The sequence below is a fragment of the Misgurnus anguillicaudatus genome, chromosome 22, assembly GCF_027580225.2.
Source record: "Misgurnus anguillicaudatus chromosome 22, ASM2758022v2, whole genome shotgun sequence".
NCBI classification, from domain to species: domain Eukaryota; kingdom Metazoa; phylum Chordata; class Actinopteri; order Cypriniformes; family Cobitidae; genus Misgurnus; species Misgurnus anguillicaudatus.
The window spans coordinates 26,306,384-26,333,054 of record NC_073358.2 but is presented as its reverse complement, the minus strand read 5'-3'; the positions used below and the strand labels follow the sequence as shown (position 1 = coordinate 26,333,054).

At 36.8% G+C, this 26,671-nt stretch overlaps 1 protein-coding gene across 1 annotated transcript in view; it reads left to right on the top strand.

Annotated features, from left to right (window-relative positions):
* Positions 1–26,671, top strand: part of fras1 (Fraser extracellular matrix complex subunit 1) — a 271,538-nt gene that overhangs the window by 191,546 nt on the left and 53,321 nt on the right. Inside the window, exons 24-34 of the mRNA XM_073861042.1 lie at positions 4,966–5,106; positions 6,092–6,232; positions 6,347–6,487; positions 6,664–6,934; positions 12,149–12,233; positions 16,615–16,935; positions 21,221–21,380; positions 21,494–21,669; positions 24,104–24,220; positions 24,559–24,673; positions 26,348–26,485. Of these exons, the coding sequence (XP_073717143.1) occupies positions 4,966–5,106; positions 6,092–6,232; positions 6,347–6,487; positions 6,664–6,934; positions 12,149–12,233; positions 16,615–16,935; positions 21,221–21,380; positions 21,494–21,669; positions 24,104–24,220; positions 24,559–24,673; positions 26,348–26,485 (1,806 nt within the window). The remainder of the gene's footprint in view (positions 1–4,965; positions 5,107–6,091; positions 6,233–6,346; positions 6,488–6,663; positions 6,935–12,148; positions 12,234–16,614; positions 16,936–21,220; positions 21,381–21,493; positions 21,670–24,103; positions 24,221–24,558; positions 24,674–26,347; positions 26,486–26,671) is intronic.

Below are 26,671 nucleotides of genomic sequence, written 5' to 3'. Positions count from 1 at the left end.
TTGCCAACAAACTGGTATTTCTGAATGGTCAGGATTAATTGGATTTGACCTTTTATACGTGGAAAGAGCATTTGTTTAATATCATTTGCTCATTTTTGACTGAGGCGACATTTAGAGGCTTTTGCATTCTATCTACTACACTGAAGCAAGCAAAAAAAACAAACAGCTAATTTTTTTAGGAGAAGTACCTTTTAGAAAAAGGTAATTTAAAGACCAAATTGAGAGGAGATTATTTGTTAGTTGGGATTTAAATGTAGGTTTTATGTCAGTATAGAGCCCATACAGTCAGACCTTTCAGTAATTATGTTAGGAGTTAGGGATTAAGAAAGGAGAACAAGATGAAATAGAGATAAGTATTAGTCCCTTTGGATGTGTGTGTGTGTGCGCTCGTGCGTGCGTGTGTATGTACCAGCTGTACTTAATGATCATTTGGGGTTGAACTTTCCACTCAAGTTTGCTTCGTCCTTCAGGAACATTTGGAATGTTCTCATTTTTAAAACCGATGTAAAAAGTAAATAATGTTATTCAAAAACTATTACATTTTTTGTGTAAGTGTGCGTGTATGCATGCATGAGAGAGAGAGAAAAAAAGGCTTAGAATGAATGATAGAGGGCATATGAGTGTGTTATGCAGGTTTTTAAAGCTGTTTACCCACCCAGTACAGTTGGTGAATGAAGGTTACCTTGACAACATTTGAGGAGAGCACTTCAGTTATTGAGTATGTCGTTGTTTGTGTCTCTGTTGATAGGCGTGTAATATGACTACATGGTCTGAATGACATTTAAACAAATTAGCTGTGTTTGAATTCGAAATAAACATTGATGTCACAGACATTTCAGTTTGATGTGGTGTTAAATGATGTTAGACACTTGTCTTCTTTCAGAAAGCTTGAAGTGTTCTTACTAGGGAATATATTTGGTGAATGAGGGTAGCGACTATGAAGTTATGTGAATAGAGTGCAGATAGAAAAACAGTGATGGTCCTTTTTAATGAGCTGAGCTGATATAGCGATGTGGCTGAGTTATCAAATGGTTGGGCTCTCTTTCAGTGGGGAACCTTCAGGGCCTTCTACGCCTTCAGAGAAGGCCTAAAAAAATTAATAAAAATATTTTTTATAATAATACTAATAAATAATAAAGTATTCAATAAAAATATGTTTTTACATGTTTAAATTTATATTTAATTTAATTTAATACATGTAATATATTTTCTCTCATCTATGTTCTAACGTTAAGCTTACTGTCAGGTTCATATCCAATCAGAATCGTCTGTCTCTATTAAGGCCCGATAAACTGGCTCATTCATTGGTTAGGACTTCAAGAATCCCAAGGAAGGCCAAGCTATGTGTTTTGGTGTGGAGAGTGACGGGCAAATCGACCAATCACGCTTTGATTTCAAGTGGGCGGGTAAAAAACAAAGCATTGTAAGCCTTCATGAAGTCCTAATCATGCAACAAGCTGGATGCGAGCTGCCGTAAAACACCAAAGAAGAAGAAGTCCTAATCATAGACCGTCTAATGGCCCGAATCTCTGCGGTGAGAGTGGTTGAGGTAAATGGCAGAAAACGTGATTGACTTTGTGGCTAGTTTGATAGGGCTGAGGTAAAAACGAAATTACTTAAGCGGGTACTCGTGAAGAGCACAGCCGAGAGATGCGCGTGCAGCTGCGCAGCGCATATCAGACGTGAACACGAGAAAAATAATGGGTTTAATAATATACTTTCACTTCCTGACAGTTTTACTTGAGGATAGTAATGACTGCAGGCGACGCCGAATTACATACAATATAATTACCTAACTAAATCTCAGAGAATGCAAAAACATTCACCGGGGCTCGGGCTAGGGATTTTGCGAGCCCGCAAAATATAACAGTTATAAGCCACAAGGAGGTGCACTGAGAACGCAGGGTGCTATATTTCCCCTTATGAAAAAAGACTAACAAGCTATCCTACAGCTAAATATATATTTACAAAAAACAAAAATTAAATGCAAATTTACAGAGCAGCAGAGTCTGTATTTGTGTTTATCAGTTAGATTAAAGTAATTTTAAACTTTAAAACTGCATTTAAAGGCAAACGATGCCTATTCTGTAATTTAACTTTGCGTGCTCAGAATTTTTACACGTTCACTGTATGATTTAACGAAATACGAATAGCCTAGTATTATATTCTGAATTTTAAAATTTATGAAAAACAAACTACTCTCAATTTATTTTGGTGTTTTTTCCCCCATGCTCACTTGTCTCCATTTTCCTGTTTTTAAGAATTAAGGCGGTGTAGTAAGTAGAACCTATCCATTAAATTTGTGACTTTCATTTATTGCGCCATGCGTAATTGCGCATGGAGAGGCATTTGCACTTCATTGCATATTTTGAAGGCCCAGCTGAAGTACTCACGGTTCGCCACTGCTCTCTTTAATAGATGATATGAACAGAGAAGCCGTTACACAGTTGCTATCTTTTTCTTATTCCCTCAATTATCACAGTAGTTATAAGTTGATCACTGTACTGAAGTCCCTCAAACTTCTTTTTAACGTCTTTTAAGACCTTGATTTATACAGTATATATTTTAGCTCTATGTGGGCTGTCTATTTAAAGCTGCAGCTCGTAACCTTGGCCTCTCTGTCGCCATCTCTGGTTGAAATATAAAATGTTCTGTGTGTGCATTGTGCTTTGCCCAAGTATTGGCACCCCTAGAAATTTTAGCTATGAAAAAGAATCTACAATGCTTTTTATAGGCTAAGAAAATGTTAATATTCTTAAGAGTATACTTTAATGAAATTGTATTCATAAAAATTTCTCAGGGTACCAATAATTGTGTCCAGTGTGTATTAGAAGAAAACATTTATTCCATAATGTAATTTCACCCCCACTTTCAATTGACTTAATTCAATAAAACCTTATCAAATGTGTATATTGTATATTGTGTATATATATGGTATATAAAATTATATACAGTACTGTGGAAAAGTCTTAGGCCACCACCACCAGACTTGTTGTTTTAGAAGTTTAATTTCCATCCATATTTATTTTTTCAAAATATTTTATTAAGATACAAACAGAAAATACAGGAAATATGTATAAAAAAAATTCAGGACTAAATGTCTTCTTTAGGCATCGTCTGCGTTTAGTGTGACCTCTCTTGGCACTAAACACATCTTGAGCATTTTTGAGCAGAATGAAGTAAAAAGACTTCTTTAAAATAAAAAAATTAGGATTTAATTTTATTTAGGTTTAAGAGATCCTGCAGTTTCCTGCTATTGCTCAAGTGAAATGGGAGTTTACCCTAAAAACTTGACACATCAGTTTACATTTTTATAGTTTTTAATATTATATATACATTTTTCTGTATTCTATTAAAAAGACTGAGAAACAATTATATATGATCACTATAACATTGCAAAAACAACCTAATTCTTGCATGGTGGTCTAAGACTTTTGCTCAGAACTGTATATTATAATATGTAAGGAATAATTGACGACGGGCCATTGAATTATAAGAAAATAATGCACACCCAAAGTGATATCGCATTGTGCCATTACACCGCGGGTGTGCATTATTTTCGATTATAACACAGGTCTGTTGAATGCTGTATTCTGATTGGTTGAGAAATGTTCCATGGGTATGCATTACTTTTTGATAACCGCACACCTAGCTTTTCAAATGTCTTAAAAATAGGCACCAGAGCAATGTTTGTGGTAACTGTGGTATAAGCAGAATAATTGACTCCGGTCCTTTGAATTATTTGAAAATAATGCACACCTGCCGCATTACCACCTTGGGTGAGCATTATTTTCTTATAATTCAATGGCCCGTCGTCAATTATTCCTTACATAATTCAAAGGACCGGAGTCAATTTTTCCGCTTATACCACGGTTACCAAAAACATTGCTCTGGTGCCTATTTTTAAGACATTTTAAAGGTTAAGTGTGCGGTTATTGAAAAATAATCAACACCCATGGAATATTTCTCAACCAATCAAAATAAAGCATTCAACAGCCACGTTGTATAAAATTTGTTATACCACGGGCCTGTTGAATGCTGTATTCTGATTGGTTGAGAAATGTTCCATGGATATGCATTATTTTTCGATAACCGCACACCTAACTTTTGAAATGTCTTAAAATAGGAGCAATGTTTGTGGTAACCATGGTATAAGCAGAATAATTGACTCCGGTCCTTTGAATTATTTGAAAAGAATGCACACATCCACTTCGCGTCATGCCGCATAACCACCTTCGGTGTGCATTATTTTCTTATAATTCAATGGCCCGTCATCATTTATTGCTAACTTAAAAAACAGCAAAAAGTTTTATAATTAATCAAAAAGGCACTTGAGGCCATGTCATGTGACTACAGTATGTCATGACTGTAGGGCTTTGTTAGACATCACATGCAGCTGTCGTGCCTGCAACCCTTTGAGTGGTGACATAACCTCAATGTGGCACAGACTCAAGTGTTTTACCACATTTGAAGCCGGTGTGAAATGGCAGAAACACACAGTACACTTGTGACTGTACTTTCTATATTAATGCACCAGGTTGCTACTTTTCTTGGCAGCTGCTGACAGCATAGTGTTAGACAACTTGATGAAATAATTGTTCAACATTAGTGGGATAAAAACACCCCTTAATTGTGGTAAAATTTTGTAACACGTGGTATCTCGTGGCTTAGTGCTATGTTTTGACTTGCTAGAATGTTCGGCATTCAGAAACTGCAGGCAGTAATGTTAGTGTAATATCTGAATTATGATTAGGCTTAATCGCACATTGCCTTGCAGGCATTTGTATTTCACTAGAAAATTCTCTCATGCTCTCTGAACACTTTGTCTCTTTGTCTTTCCTTCTAATTGGGATTTTTTGTTCACTCCAATTCATATTTTACATCCCCCTTCCACCCACCTCTCTCTCTTTCTCTCTCTCTCTCTTTCTTTCTCTCTCTCTTTCTCTCTCTCTCTCTCCCTCTCAGAGTGCGACTGGAGCTGTAACGCATGCCGCGGACCCCTGCGTAGTGACTGTCTGCAGTGCATGGAGGGATATGTCCTGCAGGATGGCATTTGTGTGCCAGGCTGCTCCCCCGGATTCTACCAAGATGCTGATAGATGTCTGAGTCAGTGATCAGAAAAAAATAACCACCTTCATTATGAAAATGAGTCCAACCAATCAATTTTATGGCTCAATAATCTTTGGCATTTCAATTTCTCAGTTGGTTGATGTAGGGAGTGCCAGCGATGCCTGCTGCGTAGTGCCCACATCAGCCACTGTGCCATTGCCAGGGTTTAATGGCACTTCAATAAACTGATTTCAAATTAGACTGAAAGAGTAATCAGTGTTGCCATAGATATGGACCAGGTTGAAGAAGCCGCACTCGTTTAGAATTCACCTCCACAATGCCTGACAAATTGATAATGTGCATTTATGGCATGTAGTATTCAATCCACTTAAAGTAAACCAGCTAAACACAATTCCGAAGAGAACTAAATATGTACTTGAAATCTACATCTCATACAGTAAACAGTGAGTTTAAAAGGAATAGTTTTGCCACAGTTTTTGTTATGATTTACGTAGCCCAACAAGGCAGACGTCTTACGGACCCCTTTTATAATATTTTATGATACAGTATATTTTTTGGCAGCCCTTGTCCCTGTTCACCTGCACTATATGGAAAAGGCAGAATATATTTTTTATATAATAAATATTTATTCAAATTCAACTTCTTTGTTCTATGGAAGAAAGTCATAGAAGTTTGAAACTATTCTTTTAAATTATTAAGCTTAACTCCTTTAAACTATTCATTAAAAGTGTTCCTGTAGACCTCAGTTGTATAGCATTGCGCTTGCAGTGCAAAATGTCATGATAGGGAACACAAATCCTGATAATGTATAGCTTGTAATGCACTGTAAGTCGCTTTGGATAAAAGCGTCTGCCAATGCATATATAAAATCAGTACAAATATTTTGGTGAATCACCTAAAATTGCACATTGACTGTGTCTGTTGAACATAGGATTAGTGTTTAAACTAATTAAAAGTCAAATTTGTTAGAAAAAACAAACTTAATTTTGTATTAAATTTTTCTTATTGTCCCAATGAACAGGCTGTGATGAGCACTGCGAACAGTGCCAGGCTCCCAATCAATGCCAGCAGTGCCAGCTGCCGTACGCCGATTTAAATGGCCACTGTGTGTTGGAATGCGGCAAGCATCACTTTCTAGACGACTCCACCCGTCAGTGTTCTGGTGAGTGTTGTGAATTTCGGCATGTTTGCCAGCATACTGATTATAAAGAAAAATGAAATGGGCCCCTTCAGTGTCATATTTGAAACTGATTCCTTGTTTGATTTAATTTCCCAGCATGCTCGGCTGGTTGCTCGGAGTGTGTGAGTTTAGTTGAGTGCCGTATCTGTGCTGAGAACTTCTTTTTGAAGAACGGCCAATGCAGTCCAGACTGTGGACATGGATACTATGCTGACCAAAAAACCAGAGCCTGCCATGGTAACCTGAGCTTTTTTTACAAAAATAAATCCATTTGTAGAAAATAGAGCCTTCAGGTTACTCCAATATAATTGATTTAGTCAGTTTACGTTGTAAATATTTTACTTTGACTATGAGGATGTCTTTTACAAAGTTTACATGTATCAAAAAAATCACATCCACATCTGTTTCTGCAGCAAACAACCGTGCTCCATCACTTTACATCAATGGTTCTCTACTGGTTCCCATTGGTGGAGTTAAGCCTCTGGATCCAACGCTTCTGTCAATCAAAGATGCTGACAGCCAATCAGAGAGCATGCTGCTACAGCTCCTTCAGCCACCAAGTAATGGTCATCTAGTGATCCTGGAGAATGAAAAAGAGAGAACATTGGGCAAAGACGATGCTTTCACCCTCACTCAGATCAAAAGCAGAGCTGTACGCTTTATTCACGACAGAGAACAGTCAACGTGAGTTTGAGCCAGCTGACTTGAAGTCAGTGTGTACATGGAATATTGTATGTGAATATACTTTTTTGTTACTCTTACCATAAGTATGTAAGTCATTTATATGATTATTTCCCTATAAAGAAAAAAAATGGGCCTTCTGACACAGGCAGCCTGAATGTGCGTTCACACCAGACGCTATTCACGCGTAGTTGGACGCTTGAACATTTTTAGTTTACCTGTTGAAAGCCGCGCGTGAAATTCTAGTCACAAGGAAATTTGCGTCATGGGAGGGGCTTCTGCGACAACGCTCGCTTCCAGTAATCACGTCAGTACTAGAGCAAGCTCCTGGTTAACCCGGCGCGCATATCCGACAAAGTTCAGACTTTTCAACTCATTTGTTTCTCGCGGCAACACTCAATTCACCCGGAACGGCCATCACGCGTCCCGTGTCATTCGTGCGTCCCAAGCTGCAGGATGCCTATTTGCGTCTTTGCATTGACTTAACATGTAAATCACTTGTGCTTGCCGCGTCTGGTGTGAACGCAAAGTGACAGTTGCCTGAGTTTGGGGGCAGGACTGATGGGGGAGTGTTCAGGGTAGGGTTGCACCAGTCGTTCGTAAGTTCTTACTTAAACTGGGACGTAAAGTCCAAACTAGAGGCTTAGTTTACTTTATTCGGTTGCACCATTTGTTCTTAAGGCAGAACGTAGCTAGTAGGTCGTAAGCTCTCCATAAAGTAATGCGTTGTTGCATAGAATTACGTCTATTTTTCTTAACCCAATCACAAGCCTTCTAATAGGTAGACAGGAAATAGTCTGAACAGTACCTAATTTCAAACTCATTCTTGACTCGCCTAAACTAAAGTTAAAAAGACGTTAAAGCAAATGTTATCGAACTCAAAACATTACACTTCTAATTGAAAATATCTATCCCACACATGGAGGAGAAAATAAACAGGAAGAAATTTAAAATCTTATTTTAATTGATGGATACACAGAAAATTAAACAGTTCTTGAAAACTCGTTGACGAACTTGCGGCTCTTCATAATTAATTACGAGCTCATCGATGTAATCTAATCTGGCTGACATCTTATTCCAATCGTTATTCATGGACAGAGACTTCCGTAAATATTTATTAACAACGTATTGTTACGTTTAAACTAAGTTTAATGGTGCAGCGCAAAAACAATTAGTAGTGCGTAAGTTGTAACTTAGTGACCATTTACGCCGTAACTAAGCTACGTTGTAACTTACGCACAGCTGGGGCAACCGGCCCCAGGAAACCAGCGCTGTGTCCGAAACCTCTTCCTTATCTACTATGTAATAGACGGACAGCAGAATGCGAGGTGAATTGTATGTCCAAATTCATAGTATTCATAAAACAGTAAAGGAAAAATACCCGGATGACATATACTTCCTACTAGATCCTAAAGTGTTCATTTAATGGACACCGTACTATCTCGTGAGCCCCGGGAGAGGAGTTATCCAATAAAGAAGAAGAAGGAAATGCATTGTTTTATTAAAAAATGTCAGAAAACAGTAACATGGCTCTATTCAGATGCAAATACATATATTAAACAACTGCCCCTTGTGGTTAAATTGCGCTTGTTTAACCCAGTTGTGCATATGTCACGTGATGTATCAATGTTGTGGATGTAGTACATCCGAATTAATTCATACTATTCATATTCATTCTATATAGTAGCTACTGTTTTAACAGTCGATGAGTAGGTACTTCTAATTTAGTACCTACTGCCACAGTATGCGATTTGGGATGCAGGTCACGTCTTTTTGGTGAATCTGTGGTGGCTCTCATAGTACAGAAAGTATAAAGTTAGGTGGCAGGTCGTAGATTATATATGAAAGTCTAAAATCAATGATTTACACACTGTTCACAGTATATATTTTCATTCCTGGCACGTGAGGCATGTTTGCATCCCAGATTTAAGATGTTACTTGATTTTGTACACAAACATATCAGAAAGATGCTTTGCAGCAGTATAAAAAAAGAGACCAGAGGCTTGAATTAAGAAAAGTGTTTGTTAAGTTGTGGTTAATGTGTGTCTGCGTGTGCGTTCTTGGGCGATGGAGTTTGAGCAGAGGTCGAAGTCATTATCTTTAATTACTGCATTGAAGTTTCTGAGGCACTTGACAGGACACACACACAGCCCACAGTTTTCTTAAACCACTGCATATTTGTTTACCACATACAAGTTAAACTGACCTTCAGATATTTCTCAACTTTTTAACAGTTTATTCTCTCTTTTAATGCATTTCTTTCCCCTCAGCTGTGGTTAATTAGCAAGCGATCGGTTTTCACAGGCTTTCTCTCTGATCTCTTCTGTCTCTTTCTCTTCATTTTTCCTCATCTTTCATGTGTATCATGTATTGATTTTTCAGTCTTTATGATTCTTTAAAAGATATGGTTTCTTTTTCTAAATCTTTCATCTTTGTATGTTTCAGACAGATACGTTATTCTTTATTCTAATTTTGTTAAAGGTCCTGTTCTTTCTGTGTTTTGAAGCTTTGATTGTGTTTTCACTGTCCTAAAAACGGGCTGATGTCTTCCTTGTTCTATGAGGTCCCTCCTTCAGAAATAAGTAACAAATTCTGATGGTGTAGTTTGTTTAGTGTGTTGTGATTCGACAGCAGCTTAGCTTAGCTAGAACCGTTTGAGCCAAAGCTGGTGACTGACGTATTCATGTGGGCGGAGTTTAGTCAAAAACTCTTATATTGACGTCATTCAACCGGGAAGTAGAGGCCTGGAGTCCAAACCGGCCATTCACTGAAGGCTTCGAAAGGGGAATTCTGTTAAAGAAAATATATCACTTGGCAGTGAATTTTGAGCTTTATCATTTTGCAGGTATTATTTATGCTCTAACATCAACATTACACACTAACTAAAGTTTAAAAAATGGGATCAGGAAAAACGTGACCTTTAATAGAAATTCAGACAGAATTACATCTTGTAGGTATACAAACATATCATCGGTGTCCTTTTAAAATCTCATTCTCCACACTTTTTTTTTTTGTTGTTGTCATAAATCATTATTATTGGTCACCTGTTATATTTTTAAGTGGGTTTTGCAAATATTTTACTGATAAAAAGTATTAAAAAGTGCTTATACAACACAATGGCGATGTTTACATGCACAAAATTTTGTCAGTCCAACTGTATTTAATAAGATTGAAGGTTACGACGATATACAGTTTACATGCACCCTAAACATTGCAATCTGATTAAAATGTACATGTACATTCTATATAATCTAAACCGAACGTCTGCGCAAGCGCACAGCTAGGGTTGCAAGCTTCGCGTATCAAAACCATCCCAATGGACATTCAAAACTAGTCCAAAATATTTCCAATGACTATTCACAGTTCAAATACCAATAACTAAAGAACAAAATCCTTTTATCTTTAACCCAGAGGATAAAAACAACCCGCGACAAATCTGCACAAATCTAAACTTGAAAAAGTAGAGGATTTGGCAACGCCACCCAGCGCACAGCATTTCTCGTTGAATTCACGCTTAACCTCTGGATAAATGTACAAAGCTTGGAAAAAGTTGTTTGTAAGAAGTTTTCAGATATAGGCAATGAAAACACAATTTTCAAAAGGCACCACGCTATTTTATTGCTTTATGTAGCCTAATGTTAGGAAATTACACATGAACGCCATAGAATGTACAGCACATGACCCCATTACCTTAATCATGCGTTTTGCTATGAATGTTTCTATGACGAGAATTATGTGAGATGTAAATAAGAGGTAAATATGAAGAGTTTGGTTCCAAAACGCGATAAACGCCATTTTTGAAAAAAATGAGTTACTGCCAAAATCAGCATTATATCAGGTCAGTAGTTAAAAGTAAATTCTTAATTTTACGCAAAATCCAATATCCGCCGTGTTATTCTGTCATCTTTTCTCCCCTTTTTCCCAAAATGCGATAAACGCCACTCCCCCTTTTTTACAGAACGCAATAAATCCCACAGGGCACCATTCATGCAATGTAAACAAACATGGCGGCGCGCTGAGTACATGGAGTCCTAGTTTTCCTCATCTACTTTGTACTTTGTGATCAAACAAAACAAAACAAAATAATACTTTAATTGCACTCGGGAGACGGGTGCTTGTTCTCCCGACAGCATCAAGCTTCTCATGCTAACACATTGACCCCAGAGGATCTTATAAAAACTTTCCATAATTTTACTCGAAGTCAACAAAAATCGAGCAGGACCAAAAACATTTTACAGATGATCGCTGTGAAAGACGTTAAGCGAAGACGTCAAGTAACCGCAATGACAGGGTTCTTAATATGACAAAGTAAGTGTTTTGATTAATAACATTAATGTTTATATTTTTAATTAGTGTGTACAACTAGTCAACTAAATGAATATAACATGGCAAAGATGAATGCACATTTATATAGGCTATTGATTCAATAGATTTATAGCATTTTGAATAAAAACTTGTCATGGATTTATTGCATTTTGTGGAAAAAATAATCCGTTTTTATAATAAATCTTTGAAAATCAACTTATGGATTTGAATTTTTTATGTTTTTATAACCTAAAGATGCTATGTGAAAGTTTGTAACAGAAAATAGTTGTTTTCATCTTGTCACTTTCTTGGTATAGAAAACACGTTTTTACCAAAATTTGTCAAAATGGATTTATTGCGTTTTGGAACCAAACTCTTCATATAAGACATGAAGTTGATTATACGTACCTAGCGTATAATCAATGAAAAAAATTTTTTTTTTTTAACAAAGTGAATGTGGACATACAAGCTTTCAGAAGGACTATACAACTTGCCCTGTCCTCCTATGTCAATGTAAATTAATAAATAAACTAATTTCAAATGATTTCATTTTAATACAAATAATCTTCAATCTGTATTTGTTGGATCATCAGAAAAACAGATATATAAGTCCCTTCTTGGTTCCATCACAATATTGATAAAAAATACACATTCCAGTACGTAGTAGGCTATGTTGTTGAAAATATTTGTTGGCTTTCCATACCCTACCCTATTGACTTGTTGTTAAAATGATGAACTTTTCTCCTGTGAAAACTGATCCTAACATCTGTTTAAGGTCTGAAAAGTGGATATTTGTCAAAAATGTGTTAAAAATCATATATTGTTACATTAGTTACTGTCTTTACATCATTTATATCTCTGTCTTATTTTATAACAAATTATGTTGACTTGTTTTTTTTATTTGTTTTTCAGAAATGGGCAATTCTTGTTAAGAGCAGCAGATCCTCAACTGTTTTCTCAGCCACAAACTGTTCCTGTGCAGGCAGTCTCCCACCAGGTAAACACACACACACACACACACACACACATAATAGTGAATAATGGGCTTCATTCTGTACTCAGAAAATCTGATAAAGCAGATACAAAGGAGTCACTGTGGTAAGTGAATATAATTCAGGCCAATTAATCAGGCTGTAGTTATAATTTTATTATTCAATAAAGGGGTCCTATTATGCTTTTTCACTTCATCCATTTTTTGGTGTTGAGGCCTGGATGAGCTCTTTTATTGTGTGTTGTAACAATGTCAATGAGATGTTTTTATCTACTCGTTAAAGAAAAACCGATAAGGCAAAATTAACTATTGTTTCTGTTTACACCTGAATATTTTTTTTCAAGTATAATGTCTTTTTATAAGCAATCAAGGATGAAAATGTATTCTAGCATACCACAAAAACAAATTGAAGACTTTGAAAAAGGGCATAAATGGACCTCTTACAGAGATGTCTGTAGAGTGAATGCCTTTTATGAAATGTATTATAGCATATAAATACAATACTGTGCAAAAGTCTTAGGCCACCATGCTAACATTAGATTTGTTGTTTTTGCATTTGTATAGTGATTATATATAATTATTTATCAGTCTCTTTATTAGAATACATCCAAAATACAGGAAATGTGTATGTAGTATCAAAAACAGTATAAAAGTATAAGCTGAAGTGTCAAGTATTTAGGGTAAACTCCCCTCCTACTTTAGCAATAGCAGGAAACTGCAAGATCTCTTAGACCTAATTGAAATGTAATCCTAATTCTAATCGAATGACTTCGAGACTTCAGTCTCCTCAAAAAAGCTCAAGATGTGTTTCATGCCAAGAGAGGTCACACTAAATACTGACTGATGCCTTAAGAAGACATTTAGTTCTGAAAATGGTTTTGTTTTTAATTTTGTGTACATATTTCCTGTATTATATTGTTTGTGTCTTAAAAAAGAGTGAAAAATAAATATGGATGGACATTAAAAATGTACTGATGATGGTGGCCTAAGACTTTTGCATAGTACTGTATATATACTTGGAGCTGGGCATAGATTAATCTAGATTAATCTCATACAAAATAAAAGTAATTTTTTGCATAACATGAGTTTGTGCTGTGTGTAATTATATATATATATATATTTAAATACACACACATCTATGTATGTATTTAAGAAACATTTACACGTGTATATATTTATTTATATTTCTATATATTCTAAATTATATATAAATTAAAAAATGATATTAAAAAAAAAATCTTGCATTTATACACGTGATTTGTGTGTGTGTGTGTAAATATACATAGTATTTACACAAATCAAAAACTCATGTATTATGCAAAAAATTACTTTTATTTTGTAGGAGAATAATCTAGATTAATCTATGCCCAGCCCTAATATATACACATGTAAATAGGCAATTAGTGTAATAGTGTATATTAATATAGACGGTTTCAGCAGTAACAACACAAACAAGCGGCTGTCGTAACTTCCGGTAAACTCCGCTAAGAATAAATAACAACAAAGTTCTTTAAACGTAGTTTATTTATAAAACAAGTTAAAAAACAACACATAGGTTACATAGGAAACCAAAACATTTGTTATTTTCGACGAGGCATTTATTCAAGATATCAGTGTAGCAACTAGTCAGACCATTAAAAAAAATGAAACCGGAAGTAAAGTTCGGATCCAGACGTGAATCGCGTCAGCGCATGTGCGTCCGATGAAACGGTCTATAAAATATTAAGATATGAAAACAAATCTTTGGTGTCCTCAGAGTACATATGTAAAGTTCTAGCTCAAAATATCATATAGATAATTTATTATAGCATGTTAAAATTGTCACTTTGTAGGTGTGAGCAAAAATGTGCCGTTTTTGTGTGTGTCCTTTTAAATGCAAATTATGCCTGATCTCTGCACTAAATGGCAGAGCCGTGGTTGGATAGTGCAGATTAAGGGGCGGTATTATCCCCTTCTGACATCACAAGGGTATCCAAATTTCAATTCGCTATTTTTCACATGCTTGTAGGCTAATAGAAGCACTGGGCACCAAATTACAGCACTTAAACATTGAAAAAGTCTGGTTTTCATGATATGTCCCCTTTAAGGTGCATGTTTGCATACCTAGAGAATTTAAACCCATAGTCCACATCCTTGATTTTGATTGACTGCCCTTTTTACCTCACTCTGAGGAGGGATTATATCACACTGAGTCCTACATCACTACGTTCTCTCCCTTTGTCTCTCTTTGTCTTCTGCTCAGTCTTCTGCAGCATTTTATGACACTTTGCAGATAAGTCACCAGAGAACCGGCTGTGTCTCTCTCTGTCTCTGACCTCCAACAGACAACCGAAACACACACACACAGAGAAACCTGAGCTCACCAACACAAATCTAATGGATGTCATTACATCAAATAACAACCAAATACATTCTTGCTCCTCGTGGACTGATAACAGTAACTCAAGAAGTCAATTTCTCCTGTTGAGTGAACAGTTCTGGCGATAGCTATGGAGGATAAATTTTAAAGCACACAGAGAGAGAAAATGGTCTGTGAATCTATTACTATGAGAGAAAAAAGTGTTAATCCTTCAGCTTGAGGAAACATTTGTTTTTTAATATAAACTGTTTGCTATTGTCTTCACTGTACAACGGTAAACAGTAGTGCTTTGGTTTGCATCACAGTTTCGCATATTAGAACTGTGCTGTTTTACAAAATTTTGTAAACCTGCTGCCCATCTCTCATTTATGAATAAAATGTGACTCTGTATGTGAAATACAGGCTAAAGTCTCATAATCTATGAGAATAGGAGCCTCATTTGACATGGTCTTACTGAGTTACAGTATATTTTCCCAGAATGTTATTTTATGTAGAAAACAGAATATCCCATCCACACAGATTGATAAGGTAATAAGATGACTTGCAAGCCTTGGGCTTGCACACACACACTCTCTATAGAAAACATCATGTGACAACATCCAGTACTTCCTACACATTGTGTCCATTTCAATCCAGTTTAAACCTCAAATGCACAGAAGATAGCCATCTATTTCCCTCTTTTGAAACAAGTTGTGCCTACAGCAGTCGAATACTGACTGTGATTTAACAGCTCTGGCAGAATTCTCACCTCTGCACACTTTCATTTATAACCTTACCACTGTGCCTTCTTTCTGGGCTCACGACTAAAGGATGTGTCAAGTCTAATAAAATGACCCAAAGCCGCTGGCATGGCCCAGAATTCAGAACACATTCACACAATGTCTAACTCTAATGCTGTACAACATTATTTGAAATTTGGAAACCCATATTGATGAATCGCTTACCAGAATTCACCCTTTCTTAAAGAGCCAGTAAGTAGGGTTTTAAGTGTTTTATTAATCAAAATCAATGTCTTTATTCATAAATATGCCCTCGTTGGTGTCAAATGATTTCTGCCGGTGATCTGACTTTTCTTTGTTAGCTTAGAATTTCTTCCCTTTATTTACATTGAACGGGTAAGTCCAAGGAGGCTTCCATGTATTGAAAAACTATAATAGCAGAGAGGGACAAAAGGCACTAGCCTACTGCAACACATTTCTACAACGCGTTTTCGTTCAGAACACGTGAACCAGCTGAAACGGACAAGGAGATCAGCGATTACATAACGGCTACTGTAGTTGCAACACGCATTTGGAAAAGCGAGGTGCTAGAGAGCAATATTCGTTTGAATGCAAAATACAATTTTACCACTAGATGAGGGAAGATCCTACTTACTGTCCCTTTAACTCTTTCTCCGCCAGCGTTTAAAAAAAAAAAGTTGCCAGCCAGCGCTAGCATTTTTCATGATTTTCACAAAAGCTTAATGCCTTCCAGAAAATGTTCTTCTTTAAAAAAAATAAACTGAAAGAACAGACCCTCTGCTTTCAGAAAAAAGACGTTTCATCCTACCTTCATTAGCTCTCTTTGTATCACCTCTCAAATATGAGTAGGTTTCTTTAAAAATGTCAAAATTTGAGCAAAAAGCTGAAATAATTCCATTTTTGTGAAGGATTTTTGATAGAATTCAGATTCAGAGCGATCCTCAAAACCTACACGTACATACAGCTGTTTGCCCTAGGGCGATACTTCCGGGTTTTATAAGTTCAGGAAGAGCGCCACCTGGTCGATAATAGCAGTATTACGTATTGCCGGAAATACTTGGAATTTGGCAGGGAAGCGTTTTCTCTTAATTGACGAGTTAACCCGTCATTGACATGGAAAGAGTTAATGGCATGTTTATCAACTTCAAACATCATTATGAATTCACATGCAAACAGTGGTGTATTTTTTGATAAAACAATTTATCTGGTTTTATTCACTCTTACCCTTCAGGTAAACTGAGTTTGAATGTTGTTACAAAGTTGTTTAATACTGTTTCTTCCACCGCAGCCACCCACTGTGATGACCAACCAACTCTTGCACATCAACTCCGGTGAGACCGCTGTCATCAGCAGGTCCATTCTTCACATCGATGACCTCGATAATCCACAGGATGTGTTCATTACGGTTCTGGATCCACCTCGACACGGCCACTTGACGCATGTGCACGCTGACATGCCTATTACCCATTTTAAGCTGGAGGAGCTGGATCGCGAGCAACTTCAGTATGTACACGACGGTTCAGATGAAGTCCAGGATAGACTTCTGCTGCAGGTTAATGATGGACACAGCTACCAGAACCTTCTCTTTTACATCAGCATTGCACCAAAGGTACGGACATGGCAGGTTTCAGTCTTTTGAAGTAGATTTGAAGGTTTTGTGTGTCACCTGACAGATTTTTTGAAGATAATAAGATTCTTTATAAAGAACTGATACTCCGCTTTTCACAAAGATTAATATTTTTTGATCTACTCAACTGGGGGTGTTTTTATAGCTCGATGTTCTGGCACTTTGGAATGAATAGCTAATCTTATGTGTTATATCATTATAAATGAGCCCATTAATGTGTCATGTACTGTCATGTTAGTTTAAAAATATTAAGTGTGAAAAAATCAGCTCTTCAGCATTTTGGGCATAGATCTGGAATTTTTGCATCTAATTATGGATTCTTGCACTTCACCTTATACTGAACACCTTGAGGCTACTGGTACATTAATTCTTGATTTATTTCAACTTTTTTATGTCCACTGTTTTAATGAAAATCACTGCAAGACTCATACATGTTGGCAGGTACAGTACAATCATAGACTAAGGTGCTTTTTAAAGGCATGGTCACCATAACCTCTCGCCCTTTGTTACCAAAGATGGCATCGCTTCCAGAATTGTAGTTTTGGGCTAGAAGGCGGGCACTTTTTTGGCTGTTGCATTGAATATGGCTAAATTACTGTATGTAGGGATGAGCGGGACACAAACTAACACGGGGTTCACAGCTACTTTACATATTTCTACAGGGCCGAGCAATCTGTGCTTTTGGTCTTTTTCTCTTACTGTCAGAAGATGATTTTCTGTGAATTTGTGAAAAGTTTTGATGTGTTTTGGTTAAGATATTGAACAAAGAGTGTTTTGGAGGCATAAAAGTCATCAAATCCAACCTTAAATTATTTTAATCACTGTCTTGTTACCTAAAAAAACACAATTTTGAAACATGTCAGCAACTCCTAGTAAATTATGGCTGGGATTGAAAACATTTTTACACAGCGAGGTTAGTTGTAACACAGTGTTACAACTAAGCCTCCAGTATACAATGATTATGAAATAAATGAAAAAATACTAGTTATCAAAATGATATAAATATCTGACAATTATAATTTTTTTGTCTTGTGAAGCTCTTCCAAAAAAATCTATTTATATGCATTGATGATTAATACAAGGATGGTTAAATGAAGGATCATGGATGGATGAATGTGTGGATATCTATCTATTATAGGCAGATATATAAACAATATCCACCTTTAGTATATAGACAGAATTTTATGGAATTATTTATTAAACAAATTTTTCTAGCAGGTGTTACAACAAACCCTCTGTTTGTTACAATGAACCCCACCTATGGGGGGAGTTGTAACGTTTGTTGTTTTGTCACTTTTGGTGTAATTTTACGATAACAGTAGGTCCCACAAACAAACTTTAAGTGTTCATTTGTAGCAGAGATGTGTGTGTTAATTATTAATCTAACTTAAATATTTTTTGAATGATAGAGCCAAAGCCAAAAAGCGTTTGCTCTCCCCTATAGCCCAACTTGTGACACACATAATGGTAGGACGTGTGAGTGCAGACAAGTGTGATACTTTGTCTTCTGCGACACTTCGGTCTACTTCTTCGGAAACATATGGTGTTATTGTACAGTTCTGTGTGGGATTTTAAATTTCTCAGCAGGTTTTCGATAGGCAGCTCTTCATGCAAGCTATCTGGTGGCAGTTTTTCTTGTGCAATTCACAATTGTTTCAAGGTTTCTTAAAGTGGTCCTTGAACTGATGCATCTGACCACCAAAGACTGCTAACTTTGCTAACCTGTCACGGAAATTATTTGTCTGATCTGTCACCGCTGTCACCTTTACACAGTTCCTTCTATGCAGCAGTTGGGTTGGTCTCTCTTATGACAACCAAAAACAATTGTTTATGAAAGATCTCTTGGGGGTCTGCCCGCACACAACAACACACACATGTATCTATATTATATAGCTGCTGACTTTTCGCACCATCAAAAATACAATAGCGCCCTCATCGTTTTAAATCTCCCCTTCCTATTTGACAAACCTTCAGCCTGCTGATGTCTAGACAGATTACAGCATTCCTTCTTTTCCCAACTTCCCATCAACGCTTTCATGCTCTGCTACCCTTTCACACACCCTTATCCGCACATCTCTCTGTAGTGTCATCAGATTACATCTGACGGTTGCCCGCTGAAGCCGTTATCTGGATACTGCTGATGCCGAGCAGATTTTCACTATCGGAAGCTCTCTTGCAGCCTGAACATTCTGTTTACAGATCAATAGGACAACGTTTTGATTGATCGGATCACGGTGGGCTTTATTGTGCAGACTATAAAGAGTGGCAAAAGGTTGAATTAACATGCACATCAAGGTCCCTCGCACCTTGGGTGTTACATTCATAACCATTGAGAGCAAGACGAGTGAATGGCTGAGCGAGCCGCACGCCCGTCGTGTGTAATGACTAGATGATTGATCGTGGTTTTGACTTGGGGAGCAAGGTCACAGCTTTCAAAGATCCGTAACATGGGGATTTCTGGAAGAGAGATAAAAGAGGAACTTGACTCTCAATTAGATATCAGAAGTCTTTTGGTATTCGCAGTCCCTGATGCATTTAATTGGCTGGCATTGGTGACTAATGTTTAATTTGATGTGGTTTGGGGAACTAGAACACCCCTTCCACTTATTCTCTGCCACTTTTACTTTGATCTTTAAATTGAGTTGTACGAAATAGAAGGTACGCCCCAGATTACCGTCACTATAAAATATGTTATGCTGTAAAAATAGGCTTTAATCTGTGTCTGATCTGTTTTTAATCTTTATGTTTTAAAGGTGCAGTGTGTAAAATTTTAGAAGGATCTTTTGATAGCAATGCAATATAATCTACATAACCATATTATCAGTGGTGTATAAAGATCTTACAAAATTAACTGTATTGTTTTTTATGACCGAAGAATGAGCCGCTTTATCTATATACACTGTGGGTCCCCTTAAATGGAAGCTGCCATTTTGCGGCATCAATTTTCTACAGTAGCCCTAAATGGACAAACTGCTCTACAGAGCGCATTTGTCATCAGACGATGACATGTTTATCCTGTGACGGCTATCGTAGCTTCTCTATGTGCTTTGAAAGGGAGGGGTGCAATTCGCAACCTTACCACTAGATGCTGCTAAAATCTACACACTGCACCTTTAAATACCAAAATAGTATTTACATATGCATTTGGCAGACGCTTTAATCCAAAGCAATTTGCAGTGCATTTTTGTAAGTATGTGCATTCACTGGGGATCAAACCCTAGCCTTTAAAGGTGCAGTGTGTACATTTTAGTGGCATCTAGTGGTGAGGTTGCAAATTGCAACTAACGGCTCAATCCACTGCTCATCTCTCGCTTTTGAAACACAGAGAAGCTATGGTAGCCGCCACCGGACAAACATGCCATCGTCGTAGACAACTTAGTAAAAGCACTTGTCTGTTAAGGGCTTCTGTAGAAACATGGCGGCACAAAATGGCGACTTCCATTTAAGGGGACCCTTGGCGTTTAGTAGATAAAAACGTCTCATTCTAAGGTAATAAACACATAACGGTTCTTATGAAACGTCATTATACACCCCTGATGATATAGTTTTGTATATTATTTTTCATTTCTGTCAAGAGATCATTTTAAAAATTACACACTGCACCTTTAACACTATATTGCTTTACCAATTGAGCTACAAGACCGCTATTTATTAACATGATTAAATGAACCCCACTACATTGACTTACACGAACAAAAATCCCCTGTCAGGTCTAACTTAAATTGCTCCATCAAGTAAAAGCAAATCTGCACAAGTCTGTTGTTTAAGAAGTGAAGACCTTTAAAACAAGACATTTTGACCTACGGTACGAGTGAATAGCCTCATAAATCCATCCGGATTTCAGCATAGTGGGAGGATCAGGCTCAGCAGGAAGACGGTGGATGGATGCCAAGGTGCTTCCTCTGCGAATCTTTCATCTCCCCACATCCTTGAGTCTTTGATTATCTGTGAGATCTTATTCAACACAATGTTCCTCGACTCGAGGTTAGGATGCTCAAAGCTTTAGGATCTAAAGATCGGTTGCTGAGTCAGAGTGAATAGCAAGCGTACTCTATATGTGATATCCTAGATGTTTCTCAATGTAAAGTGCTAGGAAGGCATTTTCTTGTAGTTTTCTATTTATTATACAACTGCTTTAACATCGAAAACTGCATCTTGGTTATAAAAAATGAAAAATTGCGTCTTATTAAGGTAGGCTGCATTCTGTTATACGTAGGCTGAATCAAGCATCCAGTAATCAAAATCGTGCATTATGGTTTTTCTGTAGGTTGGGTTGGTTCCTCGTCTGCGTTCAGTGCCCAAAACCTGGGTGAGGGAAGGAGGAATGGTGCAGCTGTCTAAGAAATGTCTCAACGCTCAGTTCAAAGGAAGCAGTGACTCGGAAATCCTCTACACCATTCAGACAGAAAGTGCTAAGCCCAAATATGGTATCATCATTTGTAATTCATTCATTCATTCCTTTCATAAGTCTATATTTTATTATTTTTTTCAATGCTATTAATAACTCAGTACATCAAATGTATCATGCGTCTGTCTCTAGGAGAGATTGTACTGGTGTCTATGCCTGCTGATGGTCCAGTGGAGGCGTGGCAGTTCCACCCAGATGGCCAAGACACCACACCTACAAGCTCATTTACACAGCAGGATATTAATGAGGGAACTGTCTGGTATAGACATTATGGATCCGGGGCACAGAGAGACACTTTTCAGTTTCAGGTGATATGATATTTTGTTTAATGGTTGTATAAAAGCAGTATCATAGTCACATTCTATTCTAGAGCTTTTCAGATATTGCTCACTTACACGGGATCCAATTTAGATTATTGTAAATACATAGTAAATCTACACACATGTACACACACAGTCATCATTCAACTCATTTCAATGCATGAACACTGTTCAGTTCAAACACATTGTTTCACTCTTTTGCCCACTTGGACGGCATTCTCCAGTTAGCAATTGTTCACAGTCTCAGGCCGATTTGTCCATCTGGCCTACTTCAACTTCACCAGCCTCACTGCATAAATGAGCTAATTTGTCTTCCAATCTAGTTTCAAATCGATGTAAAAAGCATTAAAAGTACATTCAATCTCATTCAATTCATCACCTTAAATCCTTAATGAATCTTGGCACAAGAGTGTTTTGTCCTCCTATTAAAAGCCCTCAATAGGAGCTTGTTGTTTCATACTTATCTTCCCTGAGGCTGAACTGACACGGTAGACTTCATTAAATAAAATTTTGTGTTTTTTATGGTTCGACACAATTTCGTTTGATGTCCTGAGGCATGTTATGCTTTTCTTATTGTGACAATGATGCCATTACTATTTTCAAAATAAAATCATTTAGTCTGCGCCCGAAAGCTTAGACGGCTGACTTGTTGCCTCGCTGCCTCATGATAAAATGACTACGGAGGCAGCGTTTGTACTCCTGGAAACATATTTGGACAGCCTCCATACGCAGCAAAAGGGATTCTGTTTGAAATATAAACACAGATAACTATTACTTAATCCCATTTTCGAAAACTACAATAGTAATTTCCAGCTAGAAATGCAATCAAAAGGTTTAAAAAGTTAAAATATAACTTTATTTACACTACATTTGTGCTCCAGTCACTCTTGGCCGCCAATTTTATTATTTTTTAACTCGACCATGCTCGACCAATTACATTCCCCGTGCATGCCCATGCATAGAATTGTGGGACAAGACGATAAAGGTTTATCTCAGGAGACAGGAAGTAAACCAAACATTGAATTGGGACGTGCTATGAATGCCTTTATGCATTCACTGCAAAAAAATGACTTTCTTGCTTAATAGTTTGGTCTTGTTTTCAGTACAAATATCTAAAAATTCTTAAATCAAGATGTATTTTCTTGATGACCTAAGAAAACAAGTCTAGTTTTAAGACAAAACATATAAATTTAAGGGAATGTGTGCTTAAAACAAGCAAAAATATCTGCCAATGGGGTGAGAAATATTTTCTTGAATTAAGCGTTTAAGAAAAACGTCTCAGGTTAAGTATGTAGTCTCCCTTGCCATACTCCCGGCGTGCCTGTACACCTGCTTCGGCATATGCCAGATAAAGTGGGCGTTCCTTTCACTGCATTTATGCTCTCTGGCTTCTGTCTATGACGTCACGCCCAATCATTGGTCAAATTTGATATACATACTCAGATGCCGTCACACTGTAGGCGTTCCCCATAGCGTCAGCTGTGACGCAGCGTTGAAGTTCCCTCAAAAGGAAACATAAACTTATTTTTAGATTTTTTTACCCCATTGGCAGATATATTTACTTGTTTTAAGCACAAATTCACATAAATTTGATATTTTTTGTCTAAAAACTAAACTTATGTTCGTAAAGGTGCAGTGTGTAATTTTTAGAAGGATCTCTTGACAGAAATGCAAAATAATATACAAAACTATATTATCAGGGGTGTATAAAGACCTTTTAATAATGAATTCTTATGCTTTTATTACCTTAGAATGAGACATTTTTATCTACATACACAGAGGGTCCCCTTACGTGGAAGTCGCCATTTTGTGATGCCATGTTTCTACAGAAGCCCTTAACGGACAAACTTTTTTACTAAGTTGTCTCCGACGATGACATGTTTTTCCGTTGGCAGCTACCGTAGCTTCTCTATATGTTTCAAAAGCAAGGGGTGAGCAGTGGACTGAGCTGTTGGTTGCAATTCCCAACCTCACCACTAGATGCCACTAAAATGTATACACTGCACCTTTAAGTCATTTTGCTCATCAAGAAAATACATCTTGATTTAAGAATTTTTAGATATTTGTACTGAAAACAAGACAAAGTTACTAAGTAAGAAAGTCATGTTTTGCAGTGTTGGAATGCTGTGTCGGACGGCAGCATTTTAGAGTTTTCAGACGCAGCCTTAGTTTTGTGTGCATATGGTTTTAAATAGCACAAATTTGTAGTTATGTATTGATGTTGAGATGGATTTTTTACTTTTGAGCTGAATTGATTTTCCAACACACCTCAGATAATGGTTAACCAATTATTTTCTGGTAAGTGTTGAAATTAAATTGTATTTCATATGAGACAGCTAAATCTATATTATTACTATTCATAGAAAAAAACATACTTGTGCAGTGTGAGATTTTAAGTATTTGGTTGTGATTTTGTTTGCAGGTTTCAAGCGAGGTGTATCCAGAAACTGTGAGCGATACACAGACCTTCACTATAGGGGTGATGCCACAGACCCCTGGCCTGCCTCAGCTCTCACCTGGAGCCGACCTGCAGATCACTGTAAGATACAAAGAGCAGGAGATGAAAAGATTCTCCATCAGAAAGAATTTTAAATTATCTGGACAGACTTTGATGTAAAACTACTTTTTAAACTTAGACTTCTTTTCAAAAGGTGAAAAGTGTTTTTTTTACCTTAAAAATACTTCCTTCTCTCTTATAATCCTTTCAAGGTCATAGTGCTATTGGTTTCAAATATTTGTAATAAACAAAGTTAGGATAAAGTTAAGATTTTTTATTTTATTTATGACAAGCTGTTCTGATTTTGCCTGAACTGAGCCAACTAATCTCCCGACATCATTGTCTTCATCATGTAAATGTTTTTGGTTTTGTGTGTGCAGGCACTGGAAGATCGTGTGACTGTGATATCTTCTTCTGCTCTTTCCTTCACTGACTCCGAGACACCCAGTGACAAGCTTGTCTACAACATCACCAAACCGCTCACCTCGGGCCACGGTAACTAAACCTCCATTATTTTCACAAGGGTGAGCATAAGGGCACTCAAAGGCATAGTGGTAGCCTGATAGCTTTGTTTTCTTCTTCTTTCTGTTTTGCTAAATACAGAGTAAAGAATGTCAAGGTGAAACATGCTAAGATGATAATGCTTAAAAGCTTCATATGTGGTTCTTTATTATCACAGATGCTAAATATCATTTTGCTTTCTGTTACATTTAAAGTTACATTTATTCCATTAAGCATCTAATGCAACTTATAAATGAGGAGCAAAACAAAATGATTTATTCTGAGAAGGCAGTAACCTGAAAAGTGCAGTAATATAAAGTTCCCAGATTTTTCAGAAGCATTCAGGCTAGAAGAGAGATAAAATTAAGAAGAAGTACAATATAGAAAAGATGCAGGATTCTCAAGGATCCTTTTTCTATAGTTTAAATATAAATTGTGAAATTGTCTGAAGGGGACATTTCACAAGACTTTTTAAAGATGTCAAATAAATCATTGGTGCCCTCAGAGTACGTATGTGAAGTTTTAGCTCAAAATATCATATACAGTAGATAATTTTTTATAGCATGGTAAAATTTACACTTTGTATGTGTTAGCAAAAATGTGCCGTTTTTGGGTGTGTGCTTTTAAATGCAAATGAGTTTATCTCTGCACTAGGGAGCAGTGCTGTGGTTGGATAGTGCAGATTAAGGGGCGGTGTTGTCCCCTTCTGACATCACAAGGGGAGCCAAATTTTAATTACCTATTTTTTCACATGCTTGCAGAGCATGGTTTACCAAAACTAAGTTATTGGGTTGATTTTTTAACATTTAGGTTGATAGAAGCACCGGGGACCCAAGTATAGCACTGGAAAAAATGAATCATGGAAAGATTCAGATTTTCATTATATGTCCCCTTTAAGAAAAAGACAGAGAAATTATCTTGAATGCATCTTCTTGTACATTTTTCTTACTTCACTGGTTAATTGTTTACATATCCTACATTAAGTTTTTTCACTTTCTCACTCTATTGCTGACATAATGATAAGTGTTATATCTACATTTAAAACAAAAATTAAATGGCCAATATTATGCCGATATCACCAGATGTAATATAAGTCTTAGGTGTGCCTAGAATACACTACAGATCATTTATCATAAAATGTCCAAAATGCCCCTATTTGGGCGGGAGCAAAACTGTGCTGTTTTCATGTCTGTACCTTTAAATGCAAATAAACTATTGCTTTCGGTTAAAATAGATCTGATTCCTGTGAATACGGTCTGGGACAGGAGTACCTTTATCTGCATTAGTACCACAACATGCTTACAAACACATTTAGTAAAGCTTTGTGGTAAATCGAACTAGTCAGACAGTGGTCGTGGGCGGGGCTTTGTTTGTGTGATGTCACATTAACAAGAGAATCCAAACAATGTGTCTAATTAGACTGCCCTGGTTTAATAGAGATTAAAAAAGAATGAGAGGGTGGGTTTTTTACTGTGGTTGTGTTCACACACTGCAAACCCACATTTATGTCCAAACACCTTGTAAAAGTGGATATGGGCCCTTTAAATTAGATGTTATTGGAGATGCATTCTCATAATATTGCCTTCAGTTGCCAATAAATGAATGTTTGTTTTGAGGATGTTTAGATAGCTTCGTTCTTTCATTTGTCCTATTAACATCCTCCCTCAGGTGCAGTGGAGCACAGAGACAAACCATACCAGCATGTGCGTCTCTTCACCCAGGCTGATGTCGACAGTGGCAAAATTATCTACAGACCCCCACAAGCCCCTTCCCATCTCCAGGAGCTCTATCAGTACTCTTTCACAGGTTAGTCTTAACAGCCAGGGGCTGTTTTGGCAGAGCATTGTCATGCTTTGTGCATCACAGTAATACACTGAAAAAAATGATTCATTGAATTGAATCAATTTTTTTAAGGTAAGTGGTTGCAATCAATTTATTTAAGCTACATTTAAACAAAAAAGATTAGTAAAGTAAAATAAAATATAAAACTTT